This window comes from Lissotriton helveticus, chromosome 7 (genome assembly GCF_964261635.1).
Source record: "Lissotriton helveticus chromosome 7, aLisHel1.1, whole genome shotgun sequence".
Taxonomy (NCBI): domain Eukaryota; kingdom Metazoa; phylum Chordata; class Amphibia; order Caudata; family Salamandridae; genus Lissotriton; species Lissotriton helveticus.
The window spans coordinates 1,653,121,244-1,653,136,615 of NC_136068.1; the positions used below are offsets into that span (position 1 = coordinate 1,653,121,244).

The window sequence follows — 15,372 nt, forward strand, 5'->3', positions numbered from 1 at the left end:
AATTTCTCAAAATCCACTGGAGCACATATATTGAGACCTACAAAAGGCACATCGGGCTACCAGTCCCTACAATTTTGCCAAGTTTCGTGCAAATCCATTCAGCCGTTCGGGCTAAAAGTGAGGCCAACCGCCCTATGGAAAACTCAATGTTAAAAACACGTTTTGGGACCCCCCTTTTTTCTCGGCCCCCACTGGACGAACCCCCCCCAAATTTTCAAGGGCTGCTCAGAAACAAAATGTGCCATTTTCCTGAAAATTTCAGCCGATTCCGTCCACAAACGCCAAAGTTATTAGACATAGAATTTTCAAAAAACCCATAGAGAAAAAATCCTAACTATATATACCTACTGGCGACCGCCAGTAGGTAATATATATATATATATATATATATATATATATATCAAAGCTCACGTGTAGAAACACAGACCTTACCCACGGGGATACTGGTCAGAAGCCTTTATTTTCCTAACAGCAAGCTTCAAATAGCAGGGAGACCCAGGAAAAAAGTCCATGAATGTCCTGTTTCGTCTTATGCATCCTAACGCGTTTCGAAGGCTCCCGCCTTCTTCTTCAGAGGACGACGAACTGATTACAGGAGGGAGGCAGGATACCACTTCCTTTAAATTAAATGACACGCCTCTAGATAGGCTGGACTATCGCCGCAGTGCCTTATGGAACTAGTAGTCCTGCTATGGATTTATCGCATATAGCGTCTTATTTCATTGAGTCCTCCGCTGTAGTTCAAAAGCAATTGACTCTGATCCCCTCGCCAGCCAAGCAGCGTCGCGGTGATAGAGCAGGGGACGGATGTATATCCACACTCCCAACGAGCTGAATGCTTGCCGTTTAGAGACTCTTCCCTGGACGTCGCTTGGCGGTGCTAAGCGCATGCAGTTGCTGCTGCGAGGCTCACTTTCCCATCAAGGCGCTCATGCACTCTTCCTGGCGGGTTCGGTAATGAATGGTGATGGGACCATTCTGTATATCAAAGCTCACGTGTAGAAACACAGACCTCACCCACGGGGATACTGGTCAGAAGCCTTTATTTTCCTAACAGCAAGCTTCAAATAGCAGGGAGACCCAGGAAAAAAGTCCATGAATGTCCTGTTTCGTCTTATGCATCCTGACGCGTTTCGAAGGCACCCGCCTTCTTCTTCAGAGGACGACGAACTGATTACAGGAGGGATTACAGGAGGGAGGCAGGATACCACTTCCTTTAAATTAAATGACACGCCTCTAGATAGGCTGGACTATCGCCGCAGTGCCTTATGGAACTAGTATATATATATATATATATATATGTATACATATATATATTACACGCACACATATGTATATTATATATATATATGTATATATGTATATACACACACACACACACACATATATATTACGAGCGCTCCTTGGACCCGTGGAGCCTCGCTCGTGGTGACATTGGTGAAGCTGAGCAGCGGGGTACAAACAGCATTCCTCCGGACTTGGAACTATATTTTTAATGAGTGGCAGGACAGAGACCACTTGGTCAAAAGAACTTTGAGAGTCATGGGGAATAATTTTGGACTACTATAACCAGCATTCCCTGTAACACGCCCACTGGGGCGGGATTCTAATCATTCAAATAAACCCAGTTCTATGCAAACCTGTTTCCTGCTTCCTCATGCCAGTGATCAAGAGCTTCTGCTCGAAACGCGTATGGCTATTAGGAACGCGTTGTGCTAGCTGGCGGCTCTGCCACCTACGAGAATGGTGTGTATTCCATGGGGTGTGGCTCCCCACTTGGGCAACCTTGATGTTTTCGTGTTTAGCGGCTCGCTCGGCCGCGGGGAGCCCCGACGCTGAGAGGCGTTTCCTGAGTGCTAAACTTACGAGCGCTCCTTGGACCCGTGGAGCCTCGCTCGTGGTGACATTGGTGAAGCTGAGCAGCGGGGTACAAACAGCATTCCTCCGGACTTGGAACTATATTTTTAATGAGTGGCAGGACAGAGACCACTTGGTCAAAAGAACTTTGAGAGTCATGGGGAATAATTTTGGACTACTATAACCAGCATTCCCTGTAACACGCCCACTGGGGCGGGATTCTAATCATTCAAATAAACCCAGTTCTATGCAAACCTGTTTCCTGCTTCCTCATGCCAGTGATCAAGAGCTTCTGCTTGAAACGCGTATGGCTATTAGGAACGCGTTGTGCTAGCTGGCGGCTCTGTCACCTACGAGAATGGTGTGTATTCCATGGGGTGTGGCTCCCCACTTGGGCAACCTTGATGTTTTCATATATATATATATATATATATATAACAGCTCCCAAACACCAGCCAACTGCACTCTCGAGCGGGTGCACACAAAGCGGGGGTGTGCCCGCGAACGTATTCAAGCTCCAAAAATCCACAGGATGTTAAATCCAAAAGAATGCAGCACACGCAGGGGTGGTTCCAACCAAGATGTTTAATGTTGGAACGCTCACAGCAACAAGACGCGTTTCGCCATCGGGCTTCGTCAAATTGTGCAGAGAGCCGAGGCGCCCGTCAACTTTAAAAAGCGTCATTTGCAAAGTAACAAACAAAGAAGGACTAACATACAACAGTCTACTATGGCCGCCATCTTAAGATGGTCAAAGTATCGTTAGAATGATGGCAAAATGGTTAAAAACACAGATTCTGTGAGTATAAATACAAAAACCATACGTTTAAATGAACATAAATTAACCATCATTTCTGAACCACTGTAAGTCCCTCAAATCTAGCCCTGAATGGGCACAAATGTAGTGAAAATAGTGCGTGAGCACGCTATAGTGCCAGAGCCCAACTCTAGTAATCAGAACTACATAAATTGCCTAGTCATGAATATAACTATAAGCAAATGCGCGCATACATCATAATGTGATCTTACTAAAAGATGCGCAATACATAATTGAACCCTGGATGGGCATAATCATAGGCTTCACTACAAATGATGTCTTACTTTGCTAAACTGACAATAATATTAAAATGAGAAATATCAAGAGATGCAAATTTCAGAAATTTCAGTAATATATACATTCAACGACTCTCCAAAATAACAATGAAAAAGAAACACCATCATTACATGAATAATCAACCCAAATGTACTGATAACTCCTCATGCATATTCAATCCATGAGGAGTTTTGCATTGCAAGTCAATTATGTACCTGGATTCCAAGCGTCTTAATTTCAGAAGGCGATCCCCCCCTCTGATGTTAGCAGGTACACTATCGAGACAGGTATACACCAACAGATCCCTGTTGCTTTTGTGCAACTTCTCGAAGTGCCTGGCTACTGGGTAGGAAGCATCCTTATTTGCAATTGCACGCATATGCTCTAAAATTCTAAGTTTCACAGCATTGGTTGTACTGCCTATGTATTTCAGGCCACACGGACACCTAAGACAATAGATAACATAAGGTGTCGAACAGGTGAGAAACTTAGTTATGCATTTGGGGATGGCCAAACCAGGTACTTGATATGTAAGCGTCCGCTTACTGTGCTTGCATGCCTTGCACTTGCCACAAGGATAAAAACCATTGAGAACCGGCATTTTTGGAGGTATAACTTGGGACTGAAAGTGACTAGAAACAAGATGATCCCTGAGAGATCGAGCCTTCCTGTAGGTGACTAAAGGATTGCTTGGCAAATCAGCCTTGATAGTGTTATCTGTCAATAAGATATTCCAGTTCTTTCTGAGTATCTTTTTGATTTGCCCAGCATTCTCAGAGTAGGTAGTGATAAGGCGGAAAGAACCATCACTGGCTTTCTTTGATTTTTTTGGCAGTAAAAGCTCTTGTCGCCTCAACTTTTTAACCCTATCATATGCACTATTTAAGACACTTTCACTATAGCCCCTTATTCTAAATCTCTGAAGACTAGAATACGCTGATCTCTCATAATTCTCCTCATTGGAGTTGTTCCTTCTCAATCTGAGTAGCTCTCCATAAGGAATGCTTTCAATGAGTGGTCGTGGATGACTACTCGTGGCAAATAGGATGGAGTTACCAGCTGTCTCCTTCCTGTAAAGCTTGGTCTGTATACTGCCGTTCTCATCAATGTAAATAGTAAGATCTAAATAATTCACAGATGTCTGGCTAATCTGTCCTGAAAATCTAAGATTCACATTGTTGTTGTTAAGGGCATCAACAAAGTCATATGCGGTTTCTATAGGGTTCTCTAGAATAATAAAAAGATCGTCTATATAACGATAGTACCCTATAATCCTATTATGCCATTCACAATTGTCATTACTCCAGGCCACTTGCTCCTCCCACCATCCTACGAAGAGGTTCGCAAAACTAGGGGCGGAGCAAGCTCCCATGGCAACACCTGACATCTGTTTATACAGCTGTTTGCCAAATAGGAATATGTTGTGATTTAGACTGAATGTCATAAATTCAAGTAACATTTTGTTGTGCTCATAGAATCTAAGTGGACGTTTATCCAAAAAACTAGCCATAGCCTTAAGACCATCCCCATGTGCAATGCACGTGTATAAGCTGGCGATGTCAAGGACCAGCATACAGTAAGTGTCCTTCCAGGAGATTTTGTTAATGCAATTCAAAAAATGTTTGGTGTCTCTTACATAAGAGTCTAGGGACATCACCATGGGAGAGAGAAATGAGTCAACATAAATAGATAAATTTTCTGTAAGACCTCCATTGGAGGCCACAATTGGCCTTCCTGGGGGATTAACAAGATCTTTATGTACCTTGGGGAGGTAATAAAAGGTAGGAATAACAGGGCTCAGGCATCGTAGGAACAAGTATTCATCTGTGTTCAACATGTTCAAGTTATACCACTTTAAAATCATGTCATGATATTCTTTCACACTCTGATTATATACTTTATCATTTACAGTCATATAAGTTGCTGTATCTCCCAACAAACGCATGGCTTCTGTTTCATATTGTGTCTTAGTAAGAAGGACAATATTGCCCCCCTTATCCGAAGGTTTGCAAACAAGGCCTGAATCCTCACACAAAGATTTTAGTGCCTTCTGTTGTTGTTGTGTGAAATTGTCTTTCGAAGGCAGATATTTCTTGGTGTGTCTAAGCCTTGTGAGATCCCTCACAACGGCCTCTGAAAATGTATCAATAGCATCAGGACACATCATAGGCATAAAAGTTGAGACCGGTTTGAAAGCACTGGCCCCCCCCTTCTGCGGTATATCAGCAATCCCTAACATTTGAGTGTTGGTTACATCACCAACATCCCCGATGTTAATTTCCTGATGCAAACCCTCAATCGCTCTTAATCCTCCCAGATCTCTGCACCTCAAGGTGGTGCTTTGTTGCTCATTAACATTACTCTCCGTGATCGAAGTACTGGCACTGTCAATATTGTTAGAATGTGGTTTGAGTTTGAAAAACTTATGAAGTTTAAATTTTCTGGCGAATTTGAAAACGTCGATCCTGGTTTGAGCTAATTCAAAATTCCTTCGTGGGCAGACGGATAAGCCCAATGTTAGTACGGAATTTTCTTCCTTGGTTAAAATTTTATCCGTGAGATTGATGATCGTCAGATTGTCATGGCTAGGGCTCAATTCTTCTTCCTGTAGAAGTTTCTCTTGCTGCTGCGGGTTACAGGTGGGGACCCTGCTACGTTTCTTGCCGCAGCCCCCCCCGCCGCGTTTTCCTTTTGCTGTTTGGTTGTCTGGGGGTTTGCCCCTGCCTCCCTCCAGCTGTTGTTTTCTCATTACATTGAACTCCACATGAAAAGAAGAAGAGCCGGTGTCAATGCCTTCCTCATTTTCTGCCTCGTCTGCAGTGACCTCCGACTCTGATGTCACGAGTTCGACAGTAGCCGGTTTATTTATCTTGGTCTTCAATTGCTTTCTGGTATTTTCATATTTTTTAGCAAATGTCAAGACCCTGCCCATTAGGTAATCTTTTTCATCCCTCTCGAATTTTTCTTCCTTACGTTGTTTAATTTTCTGCTCATACTTCTTCAACCAATGAGGAGGATTATGAGAGATCAGCGTATTCTAGTCTTCAGAGATTTAGAATAAGGGGCTATAGTGAAAGTGTCTTAAATAGTGCATATGATAGGGTTAAAAAGTTGAGGCGACAAGAGCTTTTACTGCCAAAAAAATCAAAGAAAGCCAGTGATGGTTCTTTCCGCCTTATCACTACCTACTCTGAGAATGCTGGGCAAATCAAAAAGATACTCAGAAAGAACTGGAATATCTTATTGACAGATAACACTATCAAGGCTGATTTGCCAAGCAATCCTTTAGTCACCTACAGGAAGGCTCGATCTCTCAGGGATCATCTTGTTTCTAGTCACTTTCAGTCCCAAGTTATACCTCCAAAAATGCCGGTTCTCAATGGTTTTTATCCTTGTGGCAAGTGCAAGGCATGCAAGCACAGTAAGCGGACGCTTACATATCAAGTACCTGGTTTGGCCATCCCCAAACGCATAACTAAGTTTCTCACCTGTTCGACACCTTATGTTATCTATTGTCTTAGGTGTCCGTGTGGCCTGAAATACATAGGCAGTACAACCAATGCTGTGAAACTTAGAATTTTAGAGCATATGCGTGCAATTGCAAATAAGGATGCTTCCTACCCAGTAGCCAGGCACTTCGAGAAGTTGCACAAAAGCGACAAGGATCTGTTGGTGTATACCTGTCTCGACAGTGTACCTGCTAACATCAGAGGGGGGGATCGCCTTCTGAAATTAAGACGCTTGGAATCCAGGTACATAATTGACTTGCAATGCAAAACTCCTCATGGATTGAATATGCATGAGGAGTTATCAGTACATTTGGGTTGATTATTCATGTAATGATGGTGTTTCTTTTTCATTGTTATTTTGGAGAGTCGTTGAATGTATATATTACTGAAATTTCTGAAATTTGCATCTCTTGATATTTCTCATTTTAATATTATTGTCAGTTTAGCAAAGTAAGACATCATTTGTAGTGAAGCCTATGATTATGCCCATCCAGGGTTCAATTATGTATTGCGCATCTTTTAGTAAGATCACATTATGATGTATGCGCGCATTTGCTTATAGTTATATTCATGACTAGGCAATTTATGTAGTTCTGATTACTAGAGTTGGGCTCTGGCACTATAGCGTGCTCGCGCACTATTTTCACTACATTTGTGCCCATTCAGGGCTAGATTTGAGGGACTTACAGTGGTTCAGAAATGATGGTTAATTTATGTTCATTTAAACGTATGGTTTTTGTATTTATACTCACAGAATCTGTGTTTTTAACCATTTTGCCATCATTCTAACGATACTTTGACCATCTTAGATGGGGGCCATAGTAGACTGTTGTATGTTAGTCCTTCTTTGTTTGTTACTTTGCAAATGACGCTTTTTAAAGTTGACGGGCGCCTCGGCTCTCTGCACAATTTGACGAAGCCCGATGGCGAAACGCGTCTTGTTGCTGTGAGCGTTCCAACATTAAACATCTTGGTTGGAACCACCCCTGCGTGTGCTGCATTCTTTTGGATTTAACATCCTGTGGATTTTTGGAGCTTGAAAATATATATATATATGTATAATATATATAGATATCTACATATCTATAGCGGTTGCCAGTATAGTTGGGACAATCTTTCCATAGAAAAAGCATTTTTGGTCTTGTCTATATCTTTGGGGTCACTTGACAATCCCTCCCCAATTGTGTCCTAAAAACGTGTCATAGTAAGTCATGTGCATGGATAGTGAGAAGTGGGGGCCCAAGAAAAAGGCATTGTCTATGTTAGTTTCCATAAAACCTTTAGATGGATGTATGACATTACAACGCATGCTTTTACCACGCATGCCTTTACAACGCTGTTTTTACAACGCATACCATTACAACGCATTAGCGCTTTGGGGGCTGGATAGTGAATAGTTTAATTTACTATTCCAACTCCAGTCCCCGTGGATAGTAGGGAAGGTGTTGGATAGTAAATTAAACCCATTCCCTATCCTAGAGCGCCCCCCCAGCGCAATGCGTTGTAATGGTTTGCGTTGTAAAAGTTGCATCGTAAAGGCACTGCGTGGTAAAAGTTGTGTTTTAAGGGATGTTTCCCCCTTTAGATATGCCTGCAGCCTGAACTTTGGACATACTTACTGCACATATGGCAGAAAGGTAGATTAGGTTATGCAGATTGTGCTACTGTTTTTTGGTGTAAATCCATTCAGTAGTTCTGAGATCTCTGGCTGCTGTATTTCACAATGATTTTGTGATTAATAGCGGATGCGCATGCCAACAGGAACCTGTAAGTTGGGGCTTCCATTTTGTGGATCAAGGAATGTTTGACAAAGGAGGGTGTTAATTATGTGTCAAAAGTTATTTTTTACCACCTGCCAAATTAACAAAGATGCCCTGACCATTAGCTTGACCCTCTGTGTAACGGCAGGATGAAATCGCGAACATCACAATGTCGCCCTGCATATCGGAGAAAAAAAATCTAAATAAATAAACACACACTTTTTAAAATTTATTTAATTTTTTTATTGAGCAGACCCATAAGGACCCATAAGGAAACATAATTTCTTTACACATTAAAAAACAAGAAGAAAAAAACATTTTACGCTGAAAGCAAATCCCATGCTAATTAAACCAATAAGATCAACAACCTACAAAGAAAAAAAAATTTATATAAATTCACGGTCAGCCCAAATGATCCCAGACCCTTGAGAATTTCTTTGTTGCCCCCACCCGCTTCGTATAGGCCTCTTCAATACATTTTGTTTGTTTCATTTTACGCATCCATTTCTCAAACAGCGGTATTGTCCCAGATCTCCAGTTTTGTGAGATCAATGAACAAGCAACTAACATCATGATTGCAAGAAAATGCCCCTGGGAGTCAGGGAGTATCATTTCCTTACTACCTATACTAAACATAGCTGCTTCTGGAGAGGGTTTATACGTTTGTCCAATCGCGCCACTAAAATATAGAAATATTTGTTCCCAAAAAACTTGTAGCTTTGGACAAGAAAAGAAAATATGATGGCATTCCCCGGCTGCTAAAGTATCACATCGAAAGCAACTATTAAGCACCTCTGGATACATTTTATTTAGTGCTTCTGGAGTGTAATAAACCATCAAGTTGGTAAAGAATGCCTTTCTTTTATAATTAGCAGCTCTCAGACTCTTGTTACCTAGGAATGAGATCCTTTGCCTTTCCTGATAGAAAAAAACACATTGTGTATGTGCTTCTACTTTCTCCAGCATCTTTAATACCAAAGGGGATTCATCCTGATGGTTCAATATATGGTACCAGTTTCCCACTCCAGTTAATCTCGCAAAGTAAAGTGCGGAAGCAATTTTGCCGGGAGGGATATTATTAATAAAGTATAACTATAAAAAAATTAATAATTTGAATACATTCAAAAAAAGAAAGTTTATTCGGACCCGAGCATCTAGCCTGGGCTTCCTCCCAAGCACTTACTCTGCCATGAATACCTAAATAAATCAGGACCCCCAAACAAGAGTCATTCCATTTTTTTCAGTTGAGCAGAGTGCATATACAATCCTAAGTCATGACACTTAGTTAATTTAAGCAAAAACCAGAAAAATCTTTTTGTTTGACCCCTCACAGTCTGGCTTCCGAGCCAACCACAGCACCGAGACCGCCCTCATCGCTGCCAACCGATGACATCCGAACCCTGATGGACAACGGGGAAACAGCGGCCCTCATCCTCCTAGACCTCTCCGCAGCATTCGACACTGTCTGCCACCGCACCCTAGTGCAGCGCCTCAGCAGCGTCGGAATCCGGGAGAAGGCACTGGAATGGATCATCTCCTTCCTCGACGGAAGAACACAGAGAGTCCGTCTACCACCGTACAAGTCAGAGGCCACCGAAGTCATCTGCGGCGTCCCTCAGGGATCCTCGCTGAGCCCCACCCTCTTCAACATCTACATGAGCCCCCTCGCGGCCATCGCACGCCAACACAACCTCAACATCATCTCCTACGCTGATGACACCCAGCTGATCCTCTCCCTGACCAACGACCCCGCCGCCGCCAGAGCCAACCTCCACGAAGGGATGAAAGACGTAGCCGAGTGGATGACGACCAGCCGCCTGAAACTGAACTCAGACAAGACGGAAGTCCTCACCCTGGGTTCCTCGCCCTCCGCCTGGGACGACTCCTGGTGGCCCCCCGCCCTGGGCAGCGCACCCAAACGGACAGACCACGCACGCAACCTGGGCTTCATCCTGGACTCCTCCCTCACCATGACCAGACAAGTCAACGCCGTCTCCTCGTCATGCTTCAACATCATGCGCATGCTACTGAAGATCTTCCGGTGGATCCCCACCGAGACCAGGAAGACGGTCACCCAGGCCCTCGTCACCAGCCGACTGGACTACGGCAACGCCCTCTACGCCGGAACCACCGCCAAGCTCCAGAAGAGACTCCAGCGGATCCAGAACGCCTCAGCCAGACTCATCCTCGACATCCCACGACACAGCCACATCTCCGGACATCTGAGAGACCTGCATTGGCTCCCCGTCAACAAAAGAATCACCTTCCGCCTCCTCACCCACGCACACAAAGCCCTACACGATCAAGGCCCGAGCTACCTCATCAACCGCATCAACTTCTACGCTCCCAAACGACATCTCCGATCAGCCAGCCACGCCCTCGCCGCCGTCCCCCGCATATGAAGAACGACAACAGGAGGAAGGTCCTTCTCCTACCTGGCCGCCAAGACCTGGAACTCCCTCTCGACCGACCTGCGCCTGACCCAGGACCACCTCTCCTTCAGGAAGAAGCTCAAGACCTGGCTATTCGAGCAGTAGCAGCACTCCTCCCCCCCCTAGCGCCTTGAGACCCTCCGGGTGAGTAGTGCGCTATATAAATGTCTGTGATTGATTGATTGATTGGTTTGAAAAACCATATATAAATGATTTGAAAAGTCTACTACAGTTTTATAGCGAGTTTTTTGGGGAAGTTTTGAAGTCTTTAAAGAAGTCGGAAGTTGCGTTCCAGTTTCTTGGATCATTTTCCTGATAAAAAAATGATCTGACTGAGAAGGTTTAGTTAATAAACATGCAGTGTAATCAAATAGTGCTGCTTCATAATATAATCTAATATTCGGGAGTGAAAGCCCCCCAGAGTAGTATCTAATTTCAGAATTGGTAGCTTCACTCTTGCAATCTTTTTATACCACACAAAAGTTCTAATCATAGCATCAATTTGTTTAAAAAAACTAACGTTGACTTTAATCTGGATATTTGTGAACAAAAAAATCAAAAGGGGTAAAATAGACATCTTAATTAATGCCACTCGTTCTATCAACGTCAGGGGAAGGTTAGTCCATTTATGCCATCAGTAACAGTCAGCAAAATATGGGGGTGCCCAGGGCACAGGATGACTTTTCAACAATAATCTTGTGCAAATACCAGCATGTTAGCAGGGGACACTCTGTTTAGTGCACCCCTTTAAGGGTTACGTCGAAAGTGTGTAAGAGGTTCATCAAAATGATCACAAATTCACACATTGCAAACGGAGTCATTTCCAAACATTTCTATATTAAAATCTCCAAATCACAACTATAATAACTACTTTTGGTGTTTATTTAGGGTTTGATTCAAAGCGTCTTTCTGCAGAATCAAAATAATGAGCAGTAAGCCTGTTAGAATGAAGGATGAGGAGGTTCAACTGGTGGCTTACTGTTGTATCATTTGCTATAGCCGACCGAGTGACCTTCCTATTACTGTAGAGTAATTAACCCAGAGCTCATGAAGGGAAAAAAAAGCCAATGGTAGTGCTCGAATTATGGAATTTCACTAAGTGAATGTAGTAGAGACCTGACTAAGCATGGTCTGTCAAAATTGATGATTATACAGTTTCCCTGTGAGCTCTTAGGTTGTAGTCCAATCTAGAAGTCCCTCCTAGTTGAGTTAATATCTTAGGAAAGATTATTGGCCCAAAGGGAGTGCTTTGGCAGCCTGTGCGACACTTTATTCATGAGGGATGTGTGGGATTTCACATGGGGGTGGGCGGCCTAATTCCGCTGAAGGCATACAAGTTTGGCCAGGGATACAAGAAAGAAGCATCTTCCCAATGCCGCCTCTGTAACCTGGACGAGGAAAATCTTATCCATATTTTGTGCATCTGCCAAAAACTTTGAGCTCAAAGAAATTTCTGGCTGCGACCAATTTGGCTCCCTCTTAATATCTGGACATGCCAGGAAGCACTAGATGCATGTATGAGGGGAGACTCACCTCAGTTGGCGACACGTTTTGTAAAGTTCATTACGGAAACAAATTCCCTGAACCTATCATTGGACCAAGTCTGAGCTTCATCCCCTTTTTAGTGACTTTTTCCTGTTGCTTTCTTCGTTTTTAACAGTCTTAAATATCACTTTTTTTCAACGGTCATTCTTGAGTGTATACATTGCAATGATTTTAATTAATTGTGCAAATAAAAATGTTACTTTACTTACTTAGGTGGGGGTGAGCCAGAGTAAGTTAGCACTGGAATAAGGTGGTTCTCAGGACACCGGTCAGTATAGCATTTTGATTCTCAGGATGGAAATAGATCATGCCTAGGCAGTAGTACTGCTTCTGGTGGCAAGGGCTGTACTGATTGGAATTGAACAATCATAACATGATGGCTGTTTTTGTTTTCAAGCTAATGTTAGCACTTAAACTCACATTGGTACAAGACACATTTAACTACCAAAATGGAGGTTGGTGTTAAAGAGAGAAGTCCAGGAAACTGGCATTGAAGGACCGCTCAAGCATCTACTGCCCCTTTGGTGTCACTAAAGTTTCTCATGGGCAGAGAATGCAGACTTGAACACATGTTGTGTCAATGGTGCACTTGCAATTAGTGTAATATGGCCATCTGTGTTCGTTTACGTCCCCTCCACTTTTCCAAGGCGTCAACAGTCAGATGCCAATCGTTGACTTGAAGCATTTGTACAAATGATAGTGTAATTATAAGCAGGGTTTGGTCTGTTCTCTCCTTCTCTGATGTCCTCATCTTTTTGATTGACATACAATTATTATAAAAGGCAGGCTGCTTACAATAAGAGCTCATTATATGTTTAGAGTTCTTGTGCACTCACCCATAACCAGGAGGAGAAAAAAAGACTTTATTTTCATCATGATGAAATTCTGTTACTTTGGTGGGTTGCAGAATCTGAAGGAAACAAAACATTTCATTGTTCGACTATTTCAATACTGAGTGAGACTGGTCTAGTCTAGACAATCTAAGTACAAAAAGGACATGGCAATAGCGTTTACAAACTGCTAACTCATTTATATTATTTTTTCACTTCCGAAAATGTGCTCAGGAAAGCACAACCTTAATCATTGAAGTTAAGTAATTCACTGAGTTCTGCTTTCATTTGTAAGATTAATATAGGAAATTTATCAAAGGGTCTCTGCTTCGAGCTGTGGATATTGAGCGTATCTTTGTTTTTTTTACACCGTCCAGCTCAGTAAAGTGCACATCTTTCTGGTGGCACCTTGTATCAAGTTCATTTCTACCGCACAGAGAATACAAATAATAACATTCTTCAGATAATGTAAAAATTACTTCTCTCAATGTGTATTTTGATGATAAGCAATATTCCTGCTTTACCTTCTGCCCTAAGTAGCAACATGTCCAGCCACGTTGTTTTTACAGTAGTGGATACATTGTTACTCTTTTATGCAGGTCTGATTGGTGTTCATGTCATTTGTTTGCAGCTTGTGAGTTATGCCTGCAAGACAGCCAGGTACTGTCAACATATACCCCAAACGGATCTAATCTGCTGCCCAGATAATGAGACCGTATGCCCTGTATATGCTTCTCTGGCCTAGTTTCGCAGTCATGTGTTCAGGATGTATGATGCACGGTAGACAGTCTGCACCCTTAAGCTGCAGACTATGTGAAGTGTATGTGAGAATACTGAGATACAAGCGCTTTACACCAGCGAGAGTATATGGCGTACACGAATTTGTGGTAATTTGCTCTTTTCCTATGCCAAGGAATGTCTATCACGTGTTAAGGTTTTCTTTTCAATAATGTAACCAGTCTAGGTTAAGTCATAACTCGGCCAGGTACATTTCTTTTGCTTACTAACAAACAGCTTCACTCACTCATTCACTTACTCACTCAATGCTTTCTTCACTTTCTTTAGAGAACAATGCAGTAGGTTCCAGATGTTTCCAGGAGTGTTATGATGGCCATAATGCCACTTTCAAACCATGGGTGAGCAATAATACATTAATGTTGGAATGAACATGCGAATTTCATCAATTCGAAATTCCACAAGTTCAAAATATTCCTCAATTTTACCTCTGTAAACATTTTATGGGTGTGGCAGTAAAGTCTTTCCTGAAAATTAAAAAGTTTCTGCTGGATCGGAGGATAAGAGAACCTCACAGGTTGTCCTGAATCCCTAAGATGCAAACAACCTCCTGGTGCACTGTTATACACTTACACAGAAAGAGAGGAATTATTGTTGCAGAGTGCAATGAAGTACACATTATGTGTTCATATACTGTAATGCAATTAAAAATGTGGTATTATTTTATTTTGTTGGCCTTAATGACAATTGGCACAGTTGCTCAAGAATAAAAACACTGAATAGTAGGGAGTAAATCTACTCTGTTAACCAGTTTCGCAAATTAAAATAATGAATAAGTCGATACAACTTACCTCAGCTGTCTTTGTTTTTTTCCAGGATTATTACTGCCTGCCACCTGTTTCTGTCAAATTTATATATCCAATGACAATGTTTTTTTTATCGATTGTCATACTGAAGATCACTTGACATGCTTATGTCAGGACTGGTATTGCCAAAAATCATATGAGCAGCAACATTCTGCTGTGAAACGCACAAGAATGAGCAAATATTGTGTCTTATGATAAGCAAATACAAATACGAAGGTGCATACAAGGATGCATACATTGTGTACCTTATTATTAGCAAGGACGCTCACATGTTGTGTTTCATGAGTAGCAAAATGCAAGACATGTTTTGTAGCCGGAGTAAGTGGCTTGATTCCTATCCTATGTCATATATATATTTTGATGAAGTTAGTTTAATACAACTATTTGTCTCCTTGTCCATTCAAATGTTGCACGATTGAGGTGTCCTTTTCATGGTTTTTGTACAGATTTAGAGGAGGTAGTCTAGAAGCAAAACCTTAAACTTTGGAATTGGGAGACCGAAGTTACCGTATCCTCTACATCCAATTTTCTTTGTCTCCTATTACAGGACCCGCTTTTGATACACTTAAAAAACTCTGCAAAAACCTACAAAAAGACTGAGGGCCTTATTTATGACGCCATGTGTCAATTTTGCACAACTGTTGCGTCACTTTTTGTGATGCAATGGTAGCGTAAAACATGCCCCCTGTTGCGTTCTATTTACAAAGTGATGCATCTAAGCAGATGCACCATTTTGTAAACCCCT

At 42.2% G+C, this 15,372-nt stretch overlaps 1 protein-coding gene across 1 annotated transcript in view; it reads right to left on the reverse strand.

Annotated features, from left to right (window-relative positions):
* LOC144767592 (IgGFc-binding protein-like) overlaps window positions 1–14,691 on the reverse strand; it is a 246,147-nt gene extending 231,456 nt beyond the window's left edge. Inside the window, exons 1-2 of the mRNA XM_078651001.1 lie at window positions 14,613–14,691; window positions 13,033–13,106 (exon numbers count right to left, since the gene is read on the reverse strand). Of these exons, the coding sequence (XP_078507127.1) occupies window positions 13,033–13,072 (40 nt within the window). The 5' untranslated portion in view covers window positions 13,073–13,106; window positions 14,613–14,691. The remainder of the gene's footprint in view (window positions 1–13,032; window positions 13,107–14,612) is intronic.
* Window positions 14,692–15,372: the final 681 nt, after the last annotated feature.